General features: G+C 37.0%; 1 protein-coding gene across 1 annotated transcript; it reads right to left on the bottom strand.

Moving 5' to 3' along the window:
* Positions 1–6,693: 6,693 nt before the first annotated feature.
* Positions 6,694–20,466, bottom strand: LOC120417004 (uncharacterized). The gene is made up of 6 exons (XM_039578944.2): positions 19,947–20,466; positions 10,393–10,613; positions 9,953–10,293; positions 9,697–9,885; positions 9,449–9,632; positions 6,694–7,367 (listed from the first exon to the last, which is right to left on the bottom strand). The coding sequence occupies exons 1-6, from the start codon at positions 20,268–20,270 to the stop codon at positions 6,887–6,889; spliced, it is 1,740 nt and encodes a 579-aa protein (XP_039434878.1). The 5' UTR covers positions 20,271–20,466; the 3' UTR covers positions 6,694–6,886.
* Positions 20,467–20,700: the final 234 nt, after the last annotated feature.

Raw genomic sequence — 20,700 nt, forward strand, 5'->3', positions numbered from 1 at the left:
GAATACGAATACGCTTTATCTCTCGTCACCGTGCCTGTTGCCTCAACGTAAAAAAAAACAACAGAACTTTGTGTTAGTATATCTACGATCAACCGCTGCTACCAACACCTTAACCAACCAAGTGCTATCTAATGTGCCGATTTCAGCCCGCTCAGCTATAGGGTGCAACCGTGATATCGATGTGTTTTTATTTTGATTATTGTATTGGAATAAAAATGTTGCGCGATACCGATCATATCTGGAGATTTTTTTTGAAAAGGTCCAATAAACCAAATTTCCAGTTTTTGCTTTTTAGGTGTTTTTGAAACCACCTTGAGTCAGGGGTATTGAAAAACACAAAAAAAGCAAAAACTGAAAATTTGGTTTTTGGACCTTTTCAAAAAAACTCCAGATACGTGGTTGATTGAAGGTATTCGGTGGTGGTTGAAGGTATTCGTCACATTGGTGATGATACCTGAAGTTAGCAGGTGTGGGTATGGCACAAATTCCGATGATCTGTGGACGTAAAATTTGAACAAACGCCCCGAAATAAAAATATTCCGATTTAAAAAAAAATCCTTTTTGTCAATAAAATTAGTGTTGAAGATGAACTAAAAATCAAAATAAAGATTTTTCGAAACAATTAAGGGTGCACAGCAACCAAAAAAGATGTCGTCTTCTTATTCCAAAATTGTCAAACTTACGGACCCAATCCTGCAAAAATAGTAATTTTTCTTCAATTTTATTTTTTGTATTTTTTAATCTGGCTGAAATTTTTTTTTACCTCCGGTATGCCTAAGGCTACCAACTGTATGGATTTTTTCCTTACCATACGGATTGTCGAACCTCTTCGCGGATTTTGAAAAGGCTGGAATTTCTGTAGGGAATTCTACGCATAATACGGATTTGTACGGAATTTTAACAACTTTTTAATCATTGAATTGCTTTTTTGATTTGGTCGAAGCTTTTGTTAACTAGAACTTTGTATTTTTCTGTGAGTTTGATTTAAAAGGGAGAGTTTTCCGAGGTTTCCTCAATTCAAACTTGTTTATCAATAATTCTAAAGTTTTTTAACTATTGTCTGTCATATGCTGGTAGGGCCTTTTTTAAAAAAAAAACTCTGAAATTGTTTTTTTAGAAATTCATTACTATTTATATTTATCCTTTTCCAAAGGCTTTCTAAAACTTGTGAAAACATTTTAAAACTTGAATTTCACGGTTTATTTTATGAATACTTTTTAATGTGCAAGCCATAAGCACTCTGATATTATTTTGTGAAATTTGTTAGCTGTAAAAACGTCACAGTTTTATATTTTTAATTCTCAAATTTATTAAATTTAATTTCTCTAAATAATTCATTGACAGTTTTTGTTATACCATGGTGTCATATCGGCAAAGTGTACGGATTTTTGCTCAGCAAGAGTTGGTAGCCTTAGGTATGCCCAAAGAAGCCATTTTGTATCGTTAGTTTGTTCATATAATTTTCCATACAAATTTGGCAGCTGTCCATACAAAAATGATTTATGAAAATTCAAAAATCAGTATCTTTTGAAGGAATTTTTTGATCGATTTGGGTCTTTGGCAAAGTTGTAGGTATGGATACGGACTACTCAGGAAAAATATGATATAAGGTAAAAAACGTTACTTAATCCACCTTTAGGTGGTTGGTGCCTTCCTCACATTCATATAGTTAATACATTCAGTAAAAATAGCAACATTCCCCCTCACAATATCTGAAATCCGGCCTCCAAAAAGTGTATAAATAACACTTAAGTGATAATAACTTTTGATAGGGTTGTCAGATCCTTGATGTTTTAAGCTCATTTGAAAGGCCTTTCGATTATCTAACTAACGATGCGTCGCATGATGGACCCGGACATCTTTTTCATTGAAATATCTGAGATCCGGCCTCCAAAAAGAGTACAAATAACACTTAAGGAAAGGTCTTTTTAATACCTTTCTGAAAATGTATAACATGATAGGTTTTCTTGCAAAAACCACCCTTTTTACAATCTTCCGGACATACGCCAAAAGAATCTATGACATTTCCCCGAAACCCACATTCCCGAAAAGACATTTCCCCGAATGCCACATCTCCGAAAAGACACTTTCCCGAAATGTCATTTACCCGAAAATCATTTCCCCGAACAATCCATTTCCCCGAATGACCACATCCCCGAATGGCGACTTCCCCTAAAAACCATTTTCCCGAATGGCCACTTCCCCTAATTTTCCACATCCCCGAAAATCATTTTCCCGAATGACCATATCCCCGAACGGCCATTTCCCCGCGCGCGCGGTTCTGGGCAACGGGCATACCCGCCTGACCGGGTTCGGGGAAGTGGCGATCAATGAAGTATCATGTCCACAATTGAACGTTCAAAAAATTCCGAGATTTTTACGAGCGTTTTATTCCAGCTCCACTTGAGTTTCTCCCAAATCCCAAATTTTGCGTTACGTAATAAAAGAACGCTCCCTTATTTCTAATGAACAAATCTAAATAGCTGCGTGCCGCTTAATTCATTTGCCTATTTTTCTCATTTCGTCGCATTCGAGCTAACTTGTCGTACGTCGATTTTGGGCCAAATTGAATTAAGAAAGCCATTTTGTGCAGCTCACATTGCCCAAAACTCGATTTCAATTCTGAGATATTCAATAAAAACCGAAAAATTTTGTCTCGTGCTAACTTGACACACTCTGAAAATTGCTGTAAGTGAGACAACTGGCCAAAGAGGTTTCAGATCAGAATGCGTTTGACACACGTACATGCCCGACTACCGTAAACGATTTTAATTATAACTCGGGACCTCAGCAACCAAATTCAAACAAATTTCAGGACAATGCACAGAATGGTCAACAAAATATAACGTGATTGTTATTGTTTACATAGCGTGCTCTATTTTTCGTTTATTCAAGGTCAAACACTAACACGCATTTTTCTCGGAACGTCAAAAAGCGACAAACGACAAGATAGCACGACAGGGTCGATTTGATACATTGATCATTTCGGTGCTGTGCAATCCTTACCACGTGGATACCGTTTTGGAAAATTGTGCTTTGCTGAAAATTGTCCGATACAAAAAAAAATCTTTTTTATTGAACATGGATGATCTCAAAACCTCGCTTTCTTGAAGTTTCCGCGTGGTTTATGAATACGGTCATTTGTTTTTTTTTTTTCATATTTAAAAACACACGTAGGAGAATTTAATATTAAGGTCATACTTTTGTAAAAATATCCCTAAAAAACAATTTAGTTTATATCTAAGTTAATATCATTCGGGAAAATGGAACTTTCGGGGAAATAACCATTCGGGTATATGTAAATTCGGGAAAACGACAGTTCGGTAAAATGGCCATTCAGGTAAATGACATTCGGGGATATGGAATTTTCGGGAAAATGATTTTCGGGGATGTGGAAATTTCGGGAAAATGATTTTCGGGGAAATGGCACTTTCGGGGAAATGATTTTCGGGAATGTGGAATTTTCGGGGAAATGATTTTCGGGGATATGGGATTCGGGAAAGTGGGATTCGGGAATATGGGATAAAACCACGCCAAAATTGGTTTTTTAGCATAACTTTTGAAGTACTTAACTAAACTTGCTGATTTTAAATAGAGACGGATATAATCGAGAGACAATTTTTTTGTCCACCCACCTACACACATCCACACAGACATTTGCTCAGAACATGATTCTGAGTCGATATGTATACGTGGAGGTGGGTCTACGAAGTCAAATTAATAAGTTCATTTTTTGAGTGATTTTATAGCCTTTCCTCAGTAAGGTGAGGAAGGCAAAAATGGTGATTTTTCATTTAACTTTTTGTCACTAAAACTAAAAAAACACTATTTTTATTTTTTTTTTGTTTTTTTTTTATATGTTTTAGAGGACATCAAATGCCAATTTTTCAGAAATTTCCAGGTTGTGCAAAAAATCTTTGACCGAGTTATAAATTTTTGAATCAATACTGATTTTTTCAAAAAATCGAAATATTGGTCGCAAACATTTTTCAACTTCATTTTTTGATGTAAAATTAAACTTGCAATCAAAAAGTACTCTAGTGAAATTTTCATAAAGTGCACCGTTTTCAAGTTAAATCTATTTCTAGGTGACTTTTTTGAAAATAGTCGCAGTTTTTCATTTTTTTAAAATAAGTGCACATGTTTGCCCCCCACCGCTCCTGAAAAAAAATATTTTTGTAAAGCTGAGAAAATTCTCTATATTTTGCTTTCTTGAACTTTGTTGATACGACCCTTAGTTGCTGAGATAATTGCCATGCAATGGTTAAAAAACAGGAAAATTGATGATTTCTAAGTCTCACCCAAACAACACACCATTTTCTAATGTTGATATCTCAGCAACTAATGGTTCGATTTTCAATGTTAAAATATGAAACATTCGTGAAATTTTCCGATTTCTTCGAAAAAAAATATTTTCAAAATTTTTAAACCAGGACAAACATTTTAAAAGGGCGTAATATTGAATGTTTGGCTCTTTGAAAATGTTAGTCTTGATTTTAAAATTTAATTTTTTTTTAAGAAGATCGGAAAATTTCACGAATGTTTCATGTTTTTACATTGCAACTTTGAAGGGGGGGCCCGAAAAATCAGGGGGCAAAAAGATTTTTTTCTTAAAAACAAAAAAAAATCATTGGAACTGTAAGTGCAGTCAGCTGAAATCAATGTAAAATGAATTCCCCTGCGTTTAGAATGATTTAAAGCATGTTTGAGTTAATTTAAAGATCTTTTGAATTTTTGAAAATTTTCGATGTTTAGTATCGCAAAAAGTTTTTTTTTGCTAAAATATTTGTTTTTGTCAAATCTTTTAATTTTGAAAACTAATGATTGCAAAACAACTGAATTAGTTAAAGTGCATTTTAAAACACTTTTTGCATTCAAATGTTGAGACTATGACTTGTTATTTCAGAGCCAAGGGACAAAAACTTTGAAAAATATTTGCATTGTCCTTAGGGTGTCACAAAAATGGACAAAAACAGGCAAAGATACGCCCTACTGAAAAGTTATTGCAGAGTTGATAGTTTTTATAAAAACAAATGTAATATTCCAAGCTAATTGTTTTTGTTTAAAATAGTGATGGAAGAATATTCATCCAAAGAGCATTTGATAGCTTGAATCATATGTGCAGAGTGGAAAATATTAAACAAAATATAGGAAATTCTGTTAAAAATTGTGTTTTTTTTAATAAAGAAAGTTATTTAAAAATATTCAAAGAACTAATAATATTTTAATATTCAAACTAATATTATTATTTTTAACGCATTTGCGAAATTTCAAGCTGTTATCAACTAGGAATAAATAATCGCCAACTCACACAGCAGTTGCCCCGACCCCTCTTCGATTAGCGTGAAACTTTGTCCTAAGGGGTAACTTTTGTCCCTGATCACGAATCCGAGGGCCGTTTTTTGATATCTCGTGACGGAGGGGCGGTACGACCCCTTCCATTTTTGAACATGCGAAAAAAGAGGTGTTTTTCAATAATTTGCAGCCTGAAACGGTGATGAGATAGAAATTTGGTGTCAAAGGGACTTTTATGTAAAATTAGACGCCCGATTTGATGGCGTACTCAGAATTCCGAAAATACGTATTGTTCATCGAAAAAAAACACTAAAAATGTTTTAAAAATTGTCCCATTTTCCGTTACTCGACTTTAAATTTTTTTGGAACATGTCATTTTATAGGAAATTTAACGTACTTTTCGAATCTACATTGACCCAGAAGGGTCATTTTTTCATTTAGAACAAAATATTTCATTTTAAAATTTCGTGTTTTTTCTATCTTTGCAGGGTTATTTTTTAGAGTGTAACAATGTTCTACAAAGTTGTAGAGCAGACAATTACAAAAAAATTGGATATATAAACATAAGGGGTTTGCTTATAAACATCACGAGTTATCGCGATTTTACGAAAAAAAGTTTTGAAAAAGCCGGTCGTCATCGATCATGGCCGTTCATGGTCACCCGCGACATACACGGACGACGAAACAAAGAGAAACGCAAAAAGTAACTTTTTCAAAACTTTTTTTTCGTAAAATCGCAATAACTCGTGATGTTTATAAGCAAACCCCTTATGTCTATATATCAAAATTTTTGTAATTGTCTGCTCTACAACATTGAAGAACATTGTTACACTCTAAAAAATAACCCTGCAAAGTTAGAAAAAACACGAAATTTTAAAATGAAATTTTTTGTTCTAAATGAAAAAATGACCCTTGTGTAATTTATATTCTTGCAGCTTTTAATATACTTATTTTAAATTTTTCTCTGTTACCACCTCCTATGGAATGAAAGTGACATTGAAAATTATCTATTACAACTTACCTTTCAAAGTTTTATGATTTCATACGTAAAACGAGATTTTATGTACACACATATCAAGCAAAATGCGCAATCATTTCTTTTTTTTTATTTAAATTCGGTCCAAAACTAAAAATATAAGAAGTCTGATTTTTTAATAGGCCCTCACCGTTTTATATGGTACAATGTTAAATTTGAACTGGATGGTAACATTTATATAAATAAGTTTTAGAAAAAAATCTGCCAGTTTATTTTATTTTGCTAACAGTGTTAATGTTTGTTTTTTTGGTATAATAATCAATTGGGTTTTCAAATACTATTATTCTTTGTCCCAGTCCGTCACCGTCAACAAGGGAAGTGATATTAAATTTCCAACTTGCACACACAAAGCTCAAAACTTCTTTTGTTTTCTTCTTTGTTCTCTTAAATGTAATTATTCAAAACTATAGCTCGCAAATGACTCTACAAAAGAAAGAAAAGAGTTTAAAACGCATATCACACACTGCTGCAGGACGACACATTTCGCGATTAATCTCCTCGAGTTTCACAACATTAAGCCCTCCCCCCTTCTCATCTCTCCCCCATTTAACCCCTTCAGCTAAAGGGGTTTGAGGTGGTGGTCCTCCTTCCTTCGTCGCCACCCTCCTCTTCCGCAACCGGTGGCAGCGCCATGTGTTTCTGATTATCCTGATTTTCCTGCTGATGGTGGTGGTAGTACTGACTGGTGGCGCTGCTGGTAAGTTGGCTGTAGTACGGCGAGGAGGTCGAAATGGGTGGTGGCCTTGGTTGATCCTGACCGGCCAGCTGGAGGATGCTGCTGGGTGGGGTGTCTTCCCCCGCCTGCTGCTGCTGCTGATGTTCATCCTGATGATGATGATGACGTAGTACTTTCCTGGAGCCACCGCCAGAAGTAGTGCAGAACAGCACCGTTATCGATCGGTAGCGGAAGCACACGAACACGGCGAACACGGTCAACCCGCACCAGCTCAGCCCGTACAGCAGGTTGTACCGACCGGCGGCGTACAGCGCCCAGTGGAGCACCTGCACGAGGGCGGCGAACGTGGCCAGGATTGTGCTGGGAGGGGAGAAAGAATTGAGGAGGGAAAAATAATTGATTGATCAGATTCAATATCCGCAATTGCCAGTAATTCTCGAAAATTCTAGTAATTAACCCTCTACAACCCAACCCCGCCTTTAAATGGGCTTCGATTTAAAAAAAAATCACCAACAATCATTTTTCAACCAATTTTTGATCTTTTAAAAGCATCTCAGAACAGAGCAAGAGAAGAATTCTTAAAATTTTAGAAAATTTATAAGTTGGATGTTTGACTTGTTTTATGTGACTTTGCCAATGTTTTTTTTAAATGCCCCTAAAGGTCAACTTTGGCTGTGTTTTACTAACATTTCCTTTATTTTAAGTAAAATGTAGTATGCAGTAATTTTTCTAGTGTCCCAGACTAAGCCTCTACGCATTTTTTTTTACAATTCAAATTATACTGATGCCATTTTATAGCAGAAAATATGAAAAACAAGCAAAAATCGAAAAAGTGACTGTAAAAACATGAAAAAATTAGATAGACAAAATGTAATGATAGGAGGTGGTAGAATAGGCCAAATACTACCAAAAACAAACATAAACTAAACAAGATAAAGTTGCTTAAAATGACCTCCTAAACACGGGAAAAATAAAAAAATCGAAAAAAAATTGGCAGTAGAAGGGTTCATGATAATTTCATAATTCTTTTTCTGGGAAATCAAACTTCAAAAAATGATGAAAATTAAAATGCACGTCGCTGTTAGAAGTTCCGATAAAACGTGTTTGGGATAGTTCTTTTATTACGTAACCTCAGTTGGAGGAGGAGGGATCGAAAACGGTGTTATGCATGAGGGTGAACAAAAATCTTAAATTTTTCGTTAAGTATTTAACCCTTTCAGGCCTGATGGGTCATATATGACCCAAAAATGAAAATTCTCAAAAGTAGCCTATAATTTTCGTATGGTCATAGATGTCATTTTCCCAAAAATAACTCAAAAAATATTTTTTTCAAAATTCAGGCTCGAAAGGGTTAAAGCACATTCCCTTTCTATGTATGACCTAGAACAGGGGTGCCCAACCTTTTGACCCTGATCTTATTTTTCTGATGCAGTGGTGGCCGGAACTAATGTTGGTAAAAGTAAACATTTTTTCATAAAGTTTATTTTGTTAGGTTGTTTTGAGTGAACAAATAAATAAAGTAGTTTTGCATATAAAATTCATATATCCTGATTTAAAAAAAGAAAAACAAAGATAACTTTCAATAATAAGTTTATTTAATTTATTTTTATTTGTTTTGGTTGAAATCGTTTTGTATTTGTATTGTCGATTGAAATTAAATATGCTGATATTATTGACAAAAACAATTTAATTTCTTCGTTGCAATTTTTTTCAAGTTCTTCGAATCAACGAAACAAGATAAAATCTATTGAATCGATATTTGGAATCAGATCTTCTTTACGAAAAAATAATTGTTGCGTTGTTGTGCGTCTTTATTCAAATATTTTACAAAACATTTTAAAATGATTTTTAAGACTCTAAATATAAAACACTGTAGAAAAATATATTTCTGGTATTTTTTTTATTCGTCTTTCTTGAAATTTCTTATTATTTATTATTGAATTTAATGAAAAAAAATCTATCGGATTTCTTGACGTATTTTGATTTTTTTAGTATTTAAAAAATAGCAACGATCTTTATATTCGAATTCGACATGATTAATTTAATTTTTCAAGCTTTTTCCAGCAAAACTTTATCATTGAAATGTTGTTCTGAAAATATAAACATTATTTTTGCTTATGAAAAATAAAAAAATAAAATGAATTAGAGATAAAAACTGCAAAATCTTTAATAAATTTAAATTTAGTGCACATATTTCAACTTAAATAATTGATTCTGAAAACATTAATATAGAAATGATAAGAAGTTAATTAAAAAAAAAGAATTTTTTTTCAGGGGCAGTATAATTCAATAAACAGAGCCCTTGAAAAAAATATTTTGTTGCCAAAAAGCTTCCAGTTCCTAAATATCAATTAAGATTAAGATCAGACCAAAAACAAGAAATCTATTAATTCCAACGCCCAAGTTCCACCAGTACTATGATAAACCTCTACTCTACTCACAGTTCCTTCCGATGGTGCAGATAGGTGGTACTTTCCGTTCCACCACCGTCCGAGATGTCGTAGAAATTATCCGCCGCGGTCAGCAGATGATGCCGCCGGCTAACGATTCCCCGCAGAGTAATTACGTTGACCAGCACACTCAGCAGCAGCGCCGCAAACACCGTACACAGGGTGGCAATCTTTTCTAAAAGTGTTTGAAAATTATTGTAGAAACGAAAGTGATGAGGAAATGTCAGCTAAGGCAATACCATCGCAGTACAGGGTAAACAGGACGGACGCAAGCCACAGGAGACAGCACCCGAAGGCGACGTACGCCACATTCCGCGAGTCCATCTTCTGGAAACTGGCTTGGTTTGCGATCAGGTTGTGGAGATTAGCCGCGGCGAAGATTACGTAAGACGCCCCGATCAACGTGTACACAATCAGGGAGTAAAAAGCTGCAAGATCATTTCAGACAGTTGATCATTATCGGCGGTGACTCATCGTCGGTTGATTTGCACTCACCTTCCTCGAACTCCGTCAGCGCAGCTTCCAGCAGCAGTGCAGTGAACAGCAGTCCCACGTGCACCATGATGAGCTTTCCAAAGACGCAGTGGAAGTTGCGCTCGAATCCGTACAGTAGGACAGTCAAAAATAGCACTACCAGAGCAGTTCCAATCACCAGCTTATCAACCCAGTCGAACGGATCCGGATAGACCAACTCGTCGCAGACGTACGCCACCAGCACGGAACTGGCCGTTTCCTCCAGGCAAAAGTCCCGGTAGATGGCCATCTGTTCCGGGCTCGAAACCATCAGCGAACCGTTCTGAATGACCGTAAACAGGGCGCCATCGTTGAACACCAATCTGGGTCAATCAACAATAAAAAAAAACACACAAAAACAAAAGTTCAAGTTTCCAAACTTTCAGCAAATTTGCATATCGTCGTGATAATTTTCAGCTCACCGTTTTCCGATGCAGCGACCGTTGAAGGTCACGTTCGGTTTGAGGTAGGCTCCAAAGTGATAGCACGAGCTGTCGTACAGATGGACCCGCCGACTGATGATTGGAAGCCGGATTTTTCGCAGCGGACTTTTGCACTTCACGATGCTTTCGTGCAGGAACGTTTGGCCCTCCGGGCAGCACTTGGCCACCGACAGCTGGGTGGACGGTGAGATCGGAATGGGCTAGAAGTAAAATGAGAAAAGATTTAAAAAAATATTTATTTGTATCTTCCCATGAATCAAAACTCATAAGTGATCGATAGGGCTAGTGATTTTTCACGGCTCAAAAATTGAAATTTCGTGACATGCTTATTACAAAATATTTGAATTTCACGGCAATTTTACGGTACTCGAAAATCTGCTTGAAATAAATTCAATAATATTTTTGTTTTATATTATTGTGTAGAGAAAAGTTACTTTGAAAATTAACAATAGTTCAAAAACAAAATATTACCTTCTTACACAAAAAAAAGTTATTGCAATTTTCGTTTGAGTTCAATTTTGTACAGTTTTACATCTCTGGTGTTTTTTTTTAATGTCCAATAAACCAAATTTCCAGTTTTTTGCTTTTTGGGTGTTTTTGAAGCTGCCTTGAGTCAAGGGTGTTAACGTGAAGACTTCCATCATTGTCATGATTTTTCGTTCAAAGATATAAATTTTGCGTCGCTTTCAATATTTTGACAAAATTTCGTCAACAAGTTGTTTAGAATAGTGCCCTACACATGCTGATTCCTTTTGGTAACGATTATACCATTCCTTGTAAAGTTATGGAAATCATCATTAATCAATGATTGCCAACTAGGACGTCAATGACTGTGCCATAAAATTATATAAATTTTGAAGCACAATTGATTTAGATCAAAAATTCCTTCAGTGGCTTCAAGATGGCAACAACCGGCAAATGCTGATTCCTTTTGGTGCTGAAATTCGTTAAATTGAATTTAATACAGAATATTTTATAGTGATGATCAAATTTCTTCGAAAATGATCAACGGCTTCACCTTAAAAAACACCCAAAAATCAATAACTGAAAATTTAGTTTATTGGACCTTTTCCAAAAAAAACTTAAGATCTGAAAAACTTTCAAATTTTAATAATAAAATAATTTTCTAAAGTCTCTCCTAACAAAAAACATTCCTAATTCATCAAAAGTAGAATTATAATATTTGATAATTTCGAATAAGTTTGAGCAAAGCTCCATTCATAACAGTTTTTGCAGCATTAAATTAATATTGATTACAAATAACAAAAAAAAACATTTAAAATAACTTTAAAATGCAATTGTTATCAAAATTAATAAACATTAAAAAAACATAGTTTCTACCTAAAATATTCAAATCATTTTGAATATTCACTAACGTTATACATTTTAACTTATTAATCGTTATTTCACGGAATTTAACAGAGATTTAAAATAAAACAGCTCAAACTGTTTTGTGTTTTCTTTAATTGAATTTCACTTATCGAGGAATTCAAATGACTCAAATGTGATAACAAAGAAATAAATTTGTTTTCCAATGGCTGCCATTTGTTTCTTGAAAAAATAAATAAATCGTGAGCAACTATGAAAACTATTCTCAATCTGGGTGATGAATAGAGAGAATGCGTTAGAAGAGATTTTTCTATTTTAATGGGTGACGAGGAACTGCGGCGAGGGTGCCATTCTACGATGTCGCAAAGAAATTCTCTGGCTGATTTTGAAATCCTGCAGCTCTTCCTGGTCCAGCGAAAAAACATCGCTAATTCTAGCGAAGATGATCCAACAAACAGAGAGAATTTTCACTCATACAGGTTTTCATACGGAATCAAACAATAGAGACAGCTTCTGAATGGATACGACCGCATCGACTCCATAAACAACATCCATTCCTGATTATAAAAAATGACGATCTTGCCTTCAACTTTCTTAAGATTTCTTAACTTCAACTCCAGGTTCGGAAAAGCCACCCATTTTTTATTCTCGCAAAAAAAAACTATTTTTATTGATCGATTACTATACTCGTTACTTTTGGGGAACAGTAAATTGGTTCCACTTTGACAGTTCAAAATTGAGGCCTCTTTGCGAACCACTATTCAGCACCCAGTTCTCAATATGAGTAAAAATTTAAGTTGTCGCAAGTCAATATTTTATTGCATATTTTTATTTGAATGAAACTTTGTCAAATTTCCTCATGTCAAAACAGGAATTTTGTATAATAATTTTCCATATAAATATTCATAAAATGATTTTACTTATGATCATACAAAATGGGCATGAGAAGGTATTTTCTAATCGATTTGGTGTCTTCAGCAAAAAAGGAGGTTTATGATAAGGACTTTTCAGGAAAATAAATTACAATGGAAAAAAATCATGATTTATTTCATTATTTCAGTTATTGTCCTAAATTTTTTCATTGATTCAGGAATGTTATGCGCTAAAATCAAGGTTGGCGAAAAATCTGGCACCGAAATAATGAAATTTAGTCATTGATGTTTCGCATTTTTTTTTACAGTTGCATAACTGTAATAATTTAGGTACCTACTGCTTACGAATTTTAAAAATTAGGCTTGCAAATCGAAATTCGGCTTTTACAGGCCCTTTGACTTTGTCCAGAGTGAGGGACAAAAACTTTAAATTTTTATTAGCATAAAAGGTGAAATCGTGAATAGTGCAAAATCAAGATTTTTAATATAAACACGACCATTTTGTGCGACCAGCTGCATACTGTATGAAGATTGGTATGCAAAAACAAATTATGCGAAATTGCTTGTTTTGATATAGGGAATGCACAGAAGAAGATTGATAAAAAAAAATATTTCGAAGGAATTACAGAAATTCTAGAAAAACTCCAATGGTAAAAAAAATAAAAATAGACTTTATTAGGTGGTTTTCTCACGAAACTGGTGCAATTCTGGTAAAAGGAAATGTATAACTCAGGTGATTATCCATTCCGGAGAAAAAACTAATTAGTTGCTCAGTTATTGACTTCAACTCTAAGCATATAACTAGAAGAAGAATGTGTTTCTTAGAGCATAGTGAACAATAATTAATATTGATTTACTCGGTAGAATAGGATACAAAACCCCAGAAAATAAATCCACTTGATAAATTAAAAAAAAAAGCTTATAAAGGGTCCAAATTTTATTGGAACACCATTTTAAAACACATTCTAATTAAAACAAATTGGTTTTAAAATCAACTATAAATAAAATTATTTAAAAAGCTGAATTCAAAATAATCACAAAAAATGCATCTGCATTTAAACTTGACACATTAATACAAGCATTAGCATTGGAATGTTAAGTCATACTATTTTTCAAACCTCTGCACCAAGCACAGGTTTATAGGAGTGAACTTGCACCAGAAACCAACCTCCAAGCCTCCTAGACAAATAAACACGCAGTGAACACCTTCTGCCTGCCCCTTTGATATTTTGCGTGCAATGCTCTAATGAACTGTTTGATTATCAAACACTCATAGCTGACTGCGCACGGCTAGAGGAATAATTAGATTAATTGAAGAATTTATCACGGCTTTGAGCAAAAAGGACGCTGGCTCGTGAATAAAGTTCACAGGCGTTCTTGATTTTAAAAGATGTTTTAAATAATATTATTTGTATACTCAACTTAACATCTTCCTGTATTCCTCTCATTAGAAGTGTTAAATGATTTGAAATTTTGTCTTAGAGTATTTTGAGTGAAGAAAAACTTGTTAATTAGGTGCACTTAGACCTAGCTGAAAGAGCTTAGGTAAATTGCATTGATATAAAATAACAAAAATGAAATCAGACAGACGCTAAAAGCACATTATCCAAACGATGCACTGAGCAAACACTATCCAATTTCGTTAATGTTTGCCAACTGTCACAAATATGCTTTATCAATAAAACAAACAAACTGATATAAACTTGTTTATCAGCACTTTGGCAATCAACATTTCTACCCGCACACTCTGCCCATTCGTGGTTCTAATCGTAAAAATTAGCGGTTTTCTTGCCACACGTTACCTGACAGACAAACAAAACTGAAAAAAAAACAACAACACGCGAATCGTTAATCCACACCTTTATCCACGGAGAGCACCGTCTGCCTTTACTTGACTAGATGAGGTTTTCTATGGGAAATCGACAAATTATTATTTTTTTAATTGTTTGAATCATTTTTTTTATCAAAGAGCATATTAAATGCGTTGCCTAAAAAAATCAGCAGAAAAATAAAACAAAAATAAAAAAAAATCATATTTTTTTATGTTTTTTTGTTGTGTTTCCCCGTAGCTGCTACTCCGTTATTTACCACTAAAACAATCATGAATTCTTCTGAAACTCAATATGAAATTTTAAATTCCTCGGACAGCATAAACAGTCTTAGCACGAGTGCATAATAAAATATTTTAAAATCAGCTGAAAAGCAAAATCATTCGAGGAAAACAACTCGGCAGGTGTAAAATGCACTTCAAAACACTTGTTTCATTCAAATTTAAATTCCATGGCTTGTTATTAAAGATTTATTATTTATTTCTTCAAATTCAATTCAATTTAGTTTATGTTGAGTAAATAATCAATTCACAATTTGTTTTGCAATTAAACCTAATAAAGATTTGAAGACTTTCAGCTATGTGTTGATAAATTTGTCTTAAGACTTAATTGGTTATTCTAAAGGCTAATAACACGTAGGAACAATAATTATTTATTTATTTATCAAATCAGAGCCAATTGGTTGCTATAATTACAGAAGCCATAAAACATATGTTAAAAGTTCAGATTTGTTTTTAGTAAAAAGTAATGCCGATGCAAATATATTTTTAAGTTTTTGTTCGGCCGGAGTCGTAATTTCAGTGATTTCAGCTGATTGTACTTGAATTTCCATTGAAATTTTGATTTTGCTTTTGAAAAGAAAAATTACCCCTGGTTTTTCGAACTGGTTTTAAAGAAACTTTAAAAAAAATTATAGCAGCCTAAGGCCGTTGCTAATATTTTCAACATTTGGGATAGCCCAAATCGTCGCCATCGTGCTAACTTGTCGTACGTGCATTTTGGACCAAATTGAGTTAAGAACGCCATTTTGTGCAGCTCACAATGCCTCACCTTTTGACCTTCACAGATCCCCAAAATTCGATTTCAATCCTGAGATATTCAACAAAAACCGAAAAAACTCCGTGCATTTTTGTCACTTTACATATGAAAGTAGTTTCAATCTTGTCGTGCTATCTTGTCACCCCATGAAAATTGATGTAAGTGCGACAAAAGGCCAAAGGGATTTCGGGCCAGGAAAGTCAGGATGCGTTTGTCGCACGTACAAGCTAGACTACCGTAAACATTTGTAATTATAACTCGGGACTCCAGCAACCAACTTCAACCAAACTTTGGGACAATGCACAGAATGGTCAGCCAAACAAAACGTGTTTTTTATTGTTTACATTGCGTGCTCTCGTTTTTGAATATTCAAGGTCAAACATTAAAACGCGTTTTTCTCGGAACGTCAAAATGGCGGGTGCGACATGATAGCACGACGACGTCGAAATATAAGAAGATAAATGGGGTTATCAAAAGCCTTAAAAATTTCAATGAATTGTAAAAAGTGCAATTAAATGAAAAGTTCATTGAAAACAAATAAATTTCCTGCACTTTAAGGTCAGGTCAGAATCGTGGGACATTTGGGTGTAATAACAAAATCAATTTTCCAGCACAGCAATTTTTAGTTCCTTTTTGGGTCCTGAATTACTTCCCAATGTTTGAGAACGATTGGTTCAGTCCTCCACGCAGAAAAATAAGGCATATTTGAATCAACAAAACGTTTTGTTGATTTGAAAATCGTGATTTTTGTTGAATCAATGCTAAACGTCAAAGCAGCTTTTTCAAAACAACAAAAGACTTTTGTGGAATTGAGAAAATCAAGGTTTGTTTCAACGCAAAATCGGCGTTGATTATATTCAACAAAAATTTTGTTGATTCAAACCTCGTACAGGCTGATTCTACAACACATTTTTCTGCGTGTCACTTTGCGCAAGCGATTAAATTTTCCATATAAATTTGAATAAGAATTTTTTTTTATTTCTGATATTTAAAAAATCTACGTTTTACGCTATATCAAAACCGGACTCATATTTGGATGCTCTGGAACGTGCTCTACAACTTTCCCAAAGAGAGTATGGTGCTAACTTGCTCCTGAAAGAAGATACAGCGTCCTCAAAACTCGGCTAAAACGTGTTTTTCTAGCACGATTTAGACGAGTTTTGAACACGCTGTATCTTTTGAAAGGAACAAATTAGCACCATACTCTCTTCGGGAAAGCTGTAGAGCATCCAAATATGAGTCCGGTTTTGATATAGCGTTAAACGTGGATTTTTGAAATATCAAAAAATAAAAAAGGGTTTCCCGATACTAATTCCCATCCAAAATTGAATCGCTTTGCGCAAAGTGGGGACTCAACGAATTCTTCCCAAACTTTAGGGAGTTTTTTAGGACCCCAAAATTCTGAAAATTCTGAAAATTTGCTGTTCTCACTAAATTTGGACAACTTTATTTTTTTCCATACAACCATACTATAACCTAGAAAAAAAACTTGGCTCTGACAGCTCCGAGAGCGTAGACGTGTGTGACGTGCGCGCTAAAGGCATCATGCCTCGGGTTGTTTGACGGACGGAGGTGGAGAGACCTCCGAGACGGATGATTTCCAACTCATCCCCGGAAATCGGAAGCGGAAGAAGACCCCTGAGATCACCGGAGCTGTCGTCGGAGAAGGAAAAGTGGAGCAGAATGTGCTCAATAGCAACAAGTTCAGCCCGCTAGCGGAAAACGAAAACAACAACAATGCCAGCCCAGCAGGAGGAGGGGACGCCCCGGCGGTTTCACCACCCAGCCAGTCGGCAGGTAAACAAAAGCAACCACCTTTGGTGGTGAAGAACACCACGGATTTTTACAAGCTCGTGGCGATAGTGGAAAGTTGTAAATTTGGTTTCAACCCGATTTACAAACTAACCCGATTTGGAACCAAGGTGACCTGCTTCTCTGTCAAAGATTTTAACAAGTTGCAAGAGCTCCTCAAGAAGAAGAAAGTGGAATTCTACACTCACGAACGGCGGAGCGAACGAAATCATCGGGCAGTTCTTCGTGGTTTACCTGATGAACTGAAACCGGACGAGGTCAAGTACCTGCTGAAGGGGGATCTCAAGCTGGACGCGCTGGAGGTGCATATCATCAAGCGGAAGGAAAAGTCCACCGTGGACGAAACTCCGTACATTGTGGTCTTCCCCAAGGGATACACCAATCTGAAAAAGTTGTCTGCAGTGAAATTTGTGTCAAGTCGTATCATCCAGTGGGAGGCCTACCGGAACAAGCGGCCGAACGTAACCCAGTGCAGGAACTGTTTGCAGCTGGGCCATGGAACCAGAAACTGCCACCTCAAGGGGAGGTGCAACAACTGTGGGGGTCCCCATAAGACGGACGAGTGCAAAGTCCAAGAAGCCGAGCCGAAGCGGTGTGCCAACTGCTTTGGAGCCCACGAAGCCACGGACCGCAGCTGCCCCAAGCGGACAGCATCCGGACTTCATCCGGAGGCGCCAGCAGGCGTCGATACCGAAACCGCCGGCAAGGAAGGCGGAGAAGCCGAGTCCAGCAGTTCCGGCGTTTACGCCGGCGGGGTTCCCTCCGCTGCCGGGCGCAGTTTCGGACGGAAAATCGAAGGATCGCCCTTGCCCGCAGGAAAAAAGCCAAGGAAGCAGTGGCTCCCGAGACGGTGGAGCCACGAAGGAGGAAGCCGCCCAAGTAACATTTTTTTCCAGGAGTTCTACAAGAGCTCTTCAAGATAGCTACAGCATAGCAGTTTGGACCGCGGTAGGATAAAATTCTCTTCAAAACTTCTTCAGGAGTTTGGAAGAGTACTTGAAGAGAGTTTTATCCTACCGCGGTCCAAACTGCTATGCCGTAGCTATCTTGAAGAGCTCTTGTAGAACTCCTGGAAAAAATGTTACTTGGGCGGGGAGGTGCTCTACAGCTCGTCTGAGCTGTGGAGCATTTTCTCCGAGTATATCGGCAGGTTCAAGACCTGTAAGACCCGCTTGGACCAAGCAACCCTGGTCAGTTACATGATCTCCAAGTATGGTGTTTAAGGAGTTGTTATATTTTTTTTATACGATCCTCGGTCCCAACCTGGTCACAGCACCTAAAAGGACCTATTAAAAATAAGTTATGAATTAAAAAAAACCATAATATAACCTACACGGAGAAAAAAGAGTTCCTAAAATCGTGAACAAGCGTTCATGCAAATGGGAACCACGAATAAAGTGTTCAAATTCCATGGTAGGACTTTTTTAAAATCGTACCATGGGATTTGAACACTTTGTTCGAGGTTCCCAGTTTTATGAACGCTTGTTCACGATTTTCGGAACTCTTTTTTCTCCGTGTAGTGGGACATACACCTAAAAAACTAGAGAACCTGAGAGAGAGAAGCGTCGTCACTCAGTACAGCGCTTGAATTACTTGTCAAAATTGAGTTCCTTCGTTTAGAAGCACATGATAGGGAAAGAGGCGGAAGAGCGAGTATTGTTGTGTATGAGTGCCATGCCATTTCTCTTTGAAGGTTCTCTATAAAAAAACTACTGCTCTCGGATATCTATACTTCAGGAAAATAGAGAGCCTATATGGAGAAGCGAAATGTTACTCTCTGGGTTCCAATCGAGCAATAATGCTTTGCAAGTATAAGGTTTGAATCTGATAAAAAATAATTTCGACCAAAAAACAATATTACTAGAATCGCATTTTTTTTTTCAAAGAACTGTTTATAATTATAAAGGTATGGAAAGTATTGTTGTTCAAACTGAATCCAATTCAACGAACCATCTTTGCGGTTAACTTTACACTGTTGACCTGGCCGTTTAGAAAAAAAGGATGTTTGAAGTAAGCACCCCCGGTCTCCAGGGTGCTTCCGGAAAGATGGCTGCGCTAGGGTTAGATTAGATTAGATTAATATGTATATTGCCCAAATTAACAATATACGAAACAGCATGAATTCCAGAAGATCCCATTGGGCAATGCATTGAATGTTTGTCGCATTTGCCACCATATGAATTGCTGTTGTGCAATAGTGTGATGATCAGTACATTTTTTACTATTCTTAATTTAGAACGATTCATCGATTCCCCAGAGAATCCCCGTTAGCTGCCTCTCTACGAACGAAGGTGGAATCCCCGAAACCCCCATCAGCGACTAGAAGACATTGACATTTTCGGGCTCACGTCATCCTCCTCTAACTAGCTCCGGCCCAAGAAACGCAACTCACACCGCGGTGGCCTCACCACAGTTTGAAATTCCGCCTAAAGGTTTTGTTTATCACCTTCGTCCAACGACAACGATGACGCCGACGACGACGACGACGTTTGCACTTGCGGGTAATTAATACACTTGCCACACACAACAACGCTAAACACTGCTGAGCCAGTCTTCCTTGTACAAAGTGAACCGGTTCTTCGAGCGTCGGATTTCCCCCGCTAACCTAATGCACTACAAAGGGCCTTTTTCGGGGACAAGAATGCTGCCCTACCTGCCGGTTGGCGGCACACTTTGGTGGTTCCTCGTCGACCTCCAACGGCGACGCAGCTGTGACCTTGGAATCTACCAAGGCCGCGGGACTCCCCGGAGAATCCCCGCTGGGATGTGTCTGGTTCAACGCGTGCGTGATCAGCCGGTCCAGTGCGTCGTGGTAGTCCTCACGTGGCGGCCGCTGGTGATCCGCGTCCTGCAGGTACTCCTGATCATCCCCACCGTTCAGCTCGTGATCGTCGTCGTACGCCACAAAGTTGGAGCTGATTGGCCGCCACACTAGCAGTCCCAAAACAACCACCAGAACCGGAAGCCGGTTCCGCATTGCGCCAAAATCGCACGTAATCCTACGTCAACTGGAGCACTTGCCGCGGCGTCGCGTCAACAACCCTCGAAGATGGTTACCCGCAAACTGAGCCCACACCACCGCGAGTCCGACTGACTGACTGACTGACTGAGTATCAGCAACAGCCGTATAGTCGTCATCGCAGAACACGCTTGATCGAATCAGCACCAGTAGTGGCAGTGTACCTGGCGGCCGCCGGTATAGGTTTGGCGCGGCGCGACGTTTGAACATATCTTCGATGGGCGCGCGCGAAAATTTCGTTAGACTGGTTCGGGGATTTGGAAGACGATCGGGGAATTACTGCATTAAGCGTCTGCACTCCATACTTGATTATTCGGATTCATGGAATTGGGTCCTAAAATGAAGCTTAGATTGCTGATATTATTGTTTACAGCGATAAAGCTTATTT

This window comes from Culex pipiens, chromosome 2, assembly GCF_016801865.2.
Source record: "Culex pipiens pallens isolate TS chromosome 2, TS_CPP_V2, whole genome shotgun sequence".
In the NCBI taxonomy this organism is placed as follows: domain Eukaryota; kingdom Metazoa; phylum Arthropoda; class Insecta; order Diptera; family Culicidae; genus Culex; species Culex pipiens.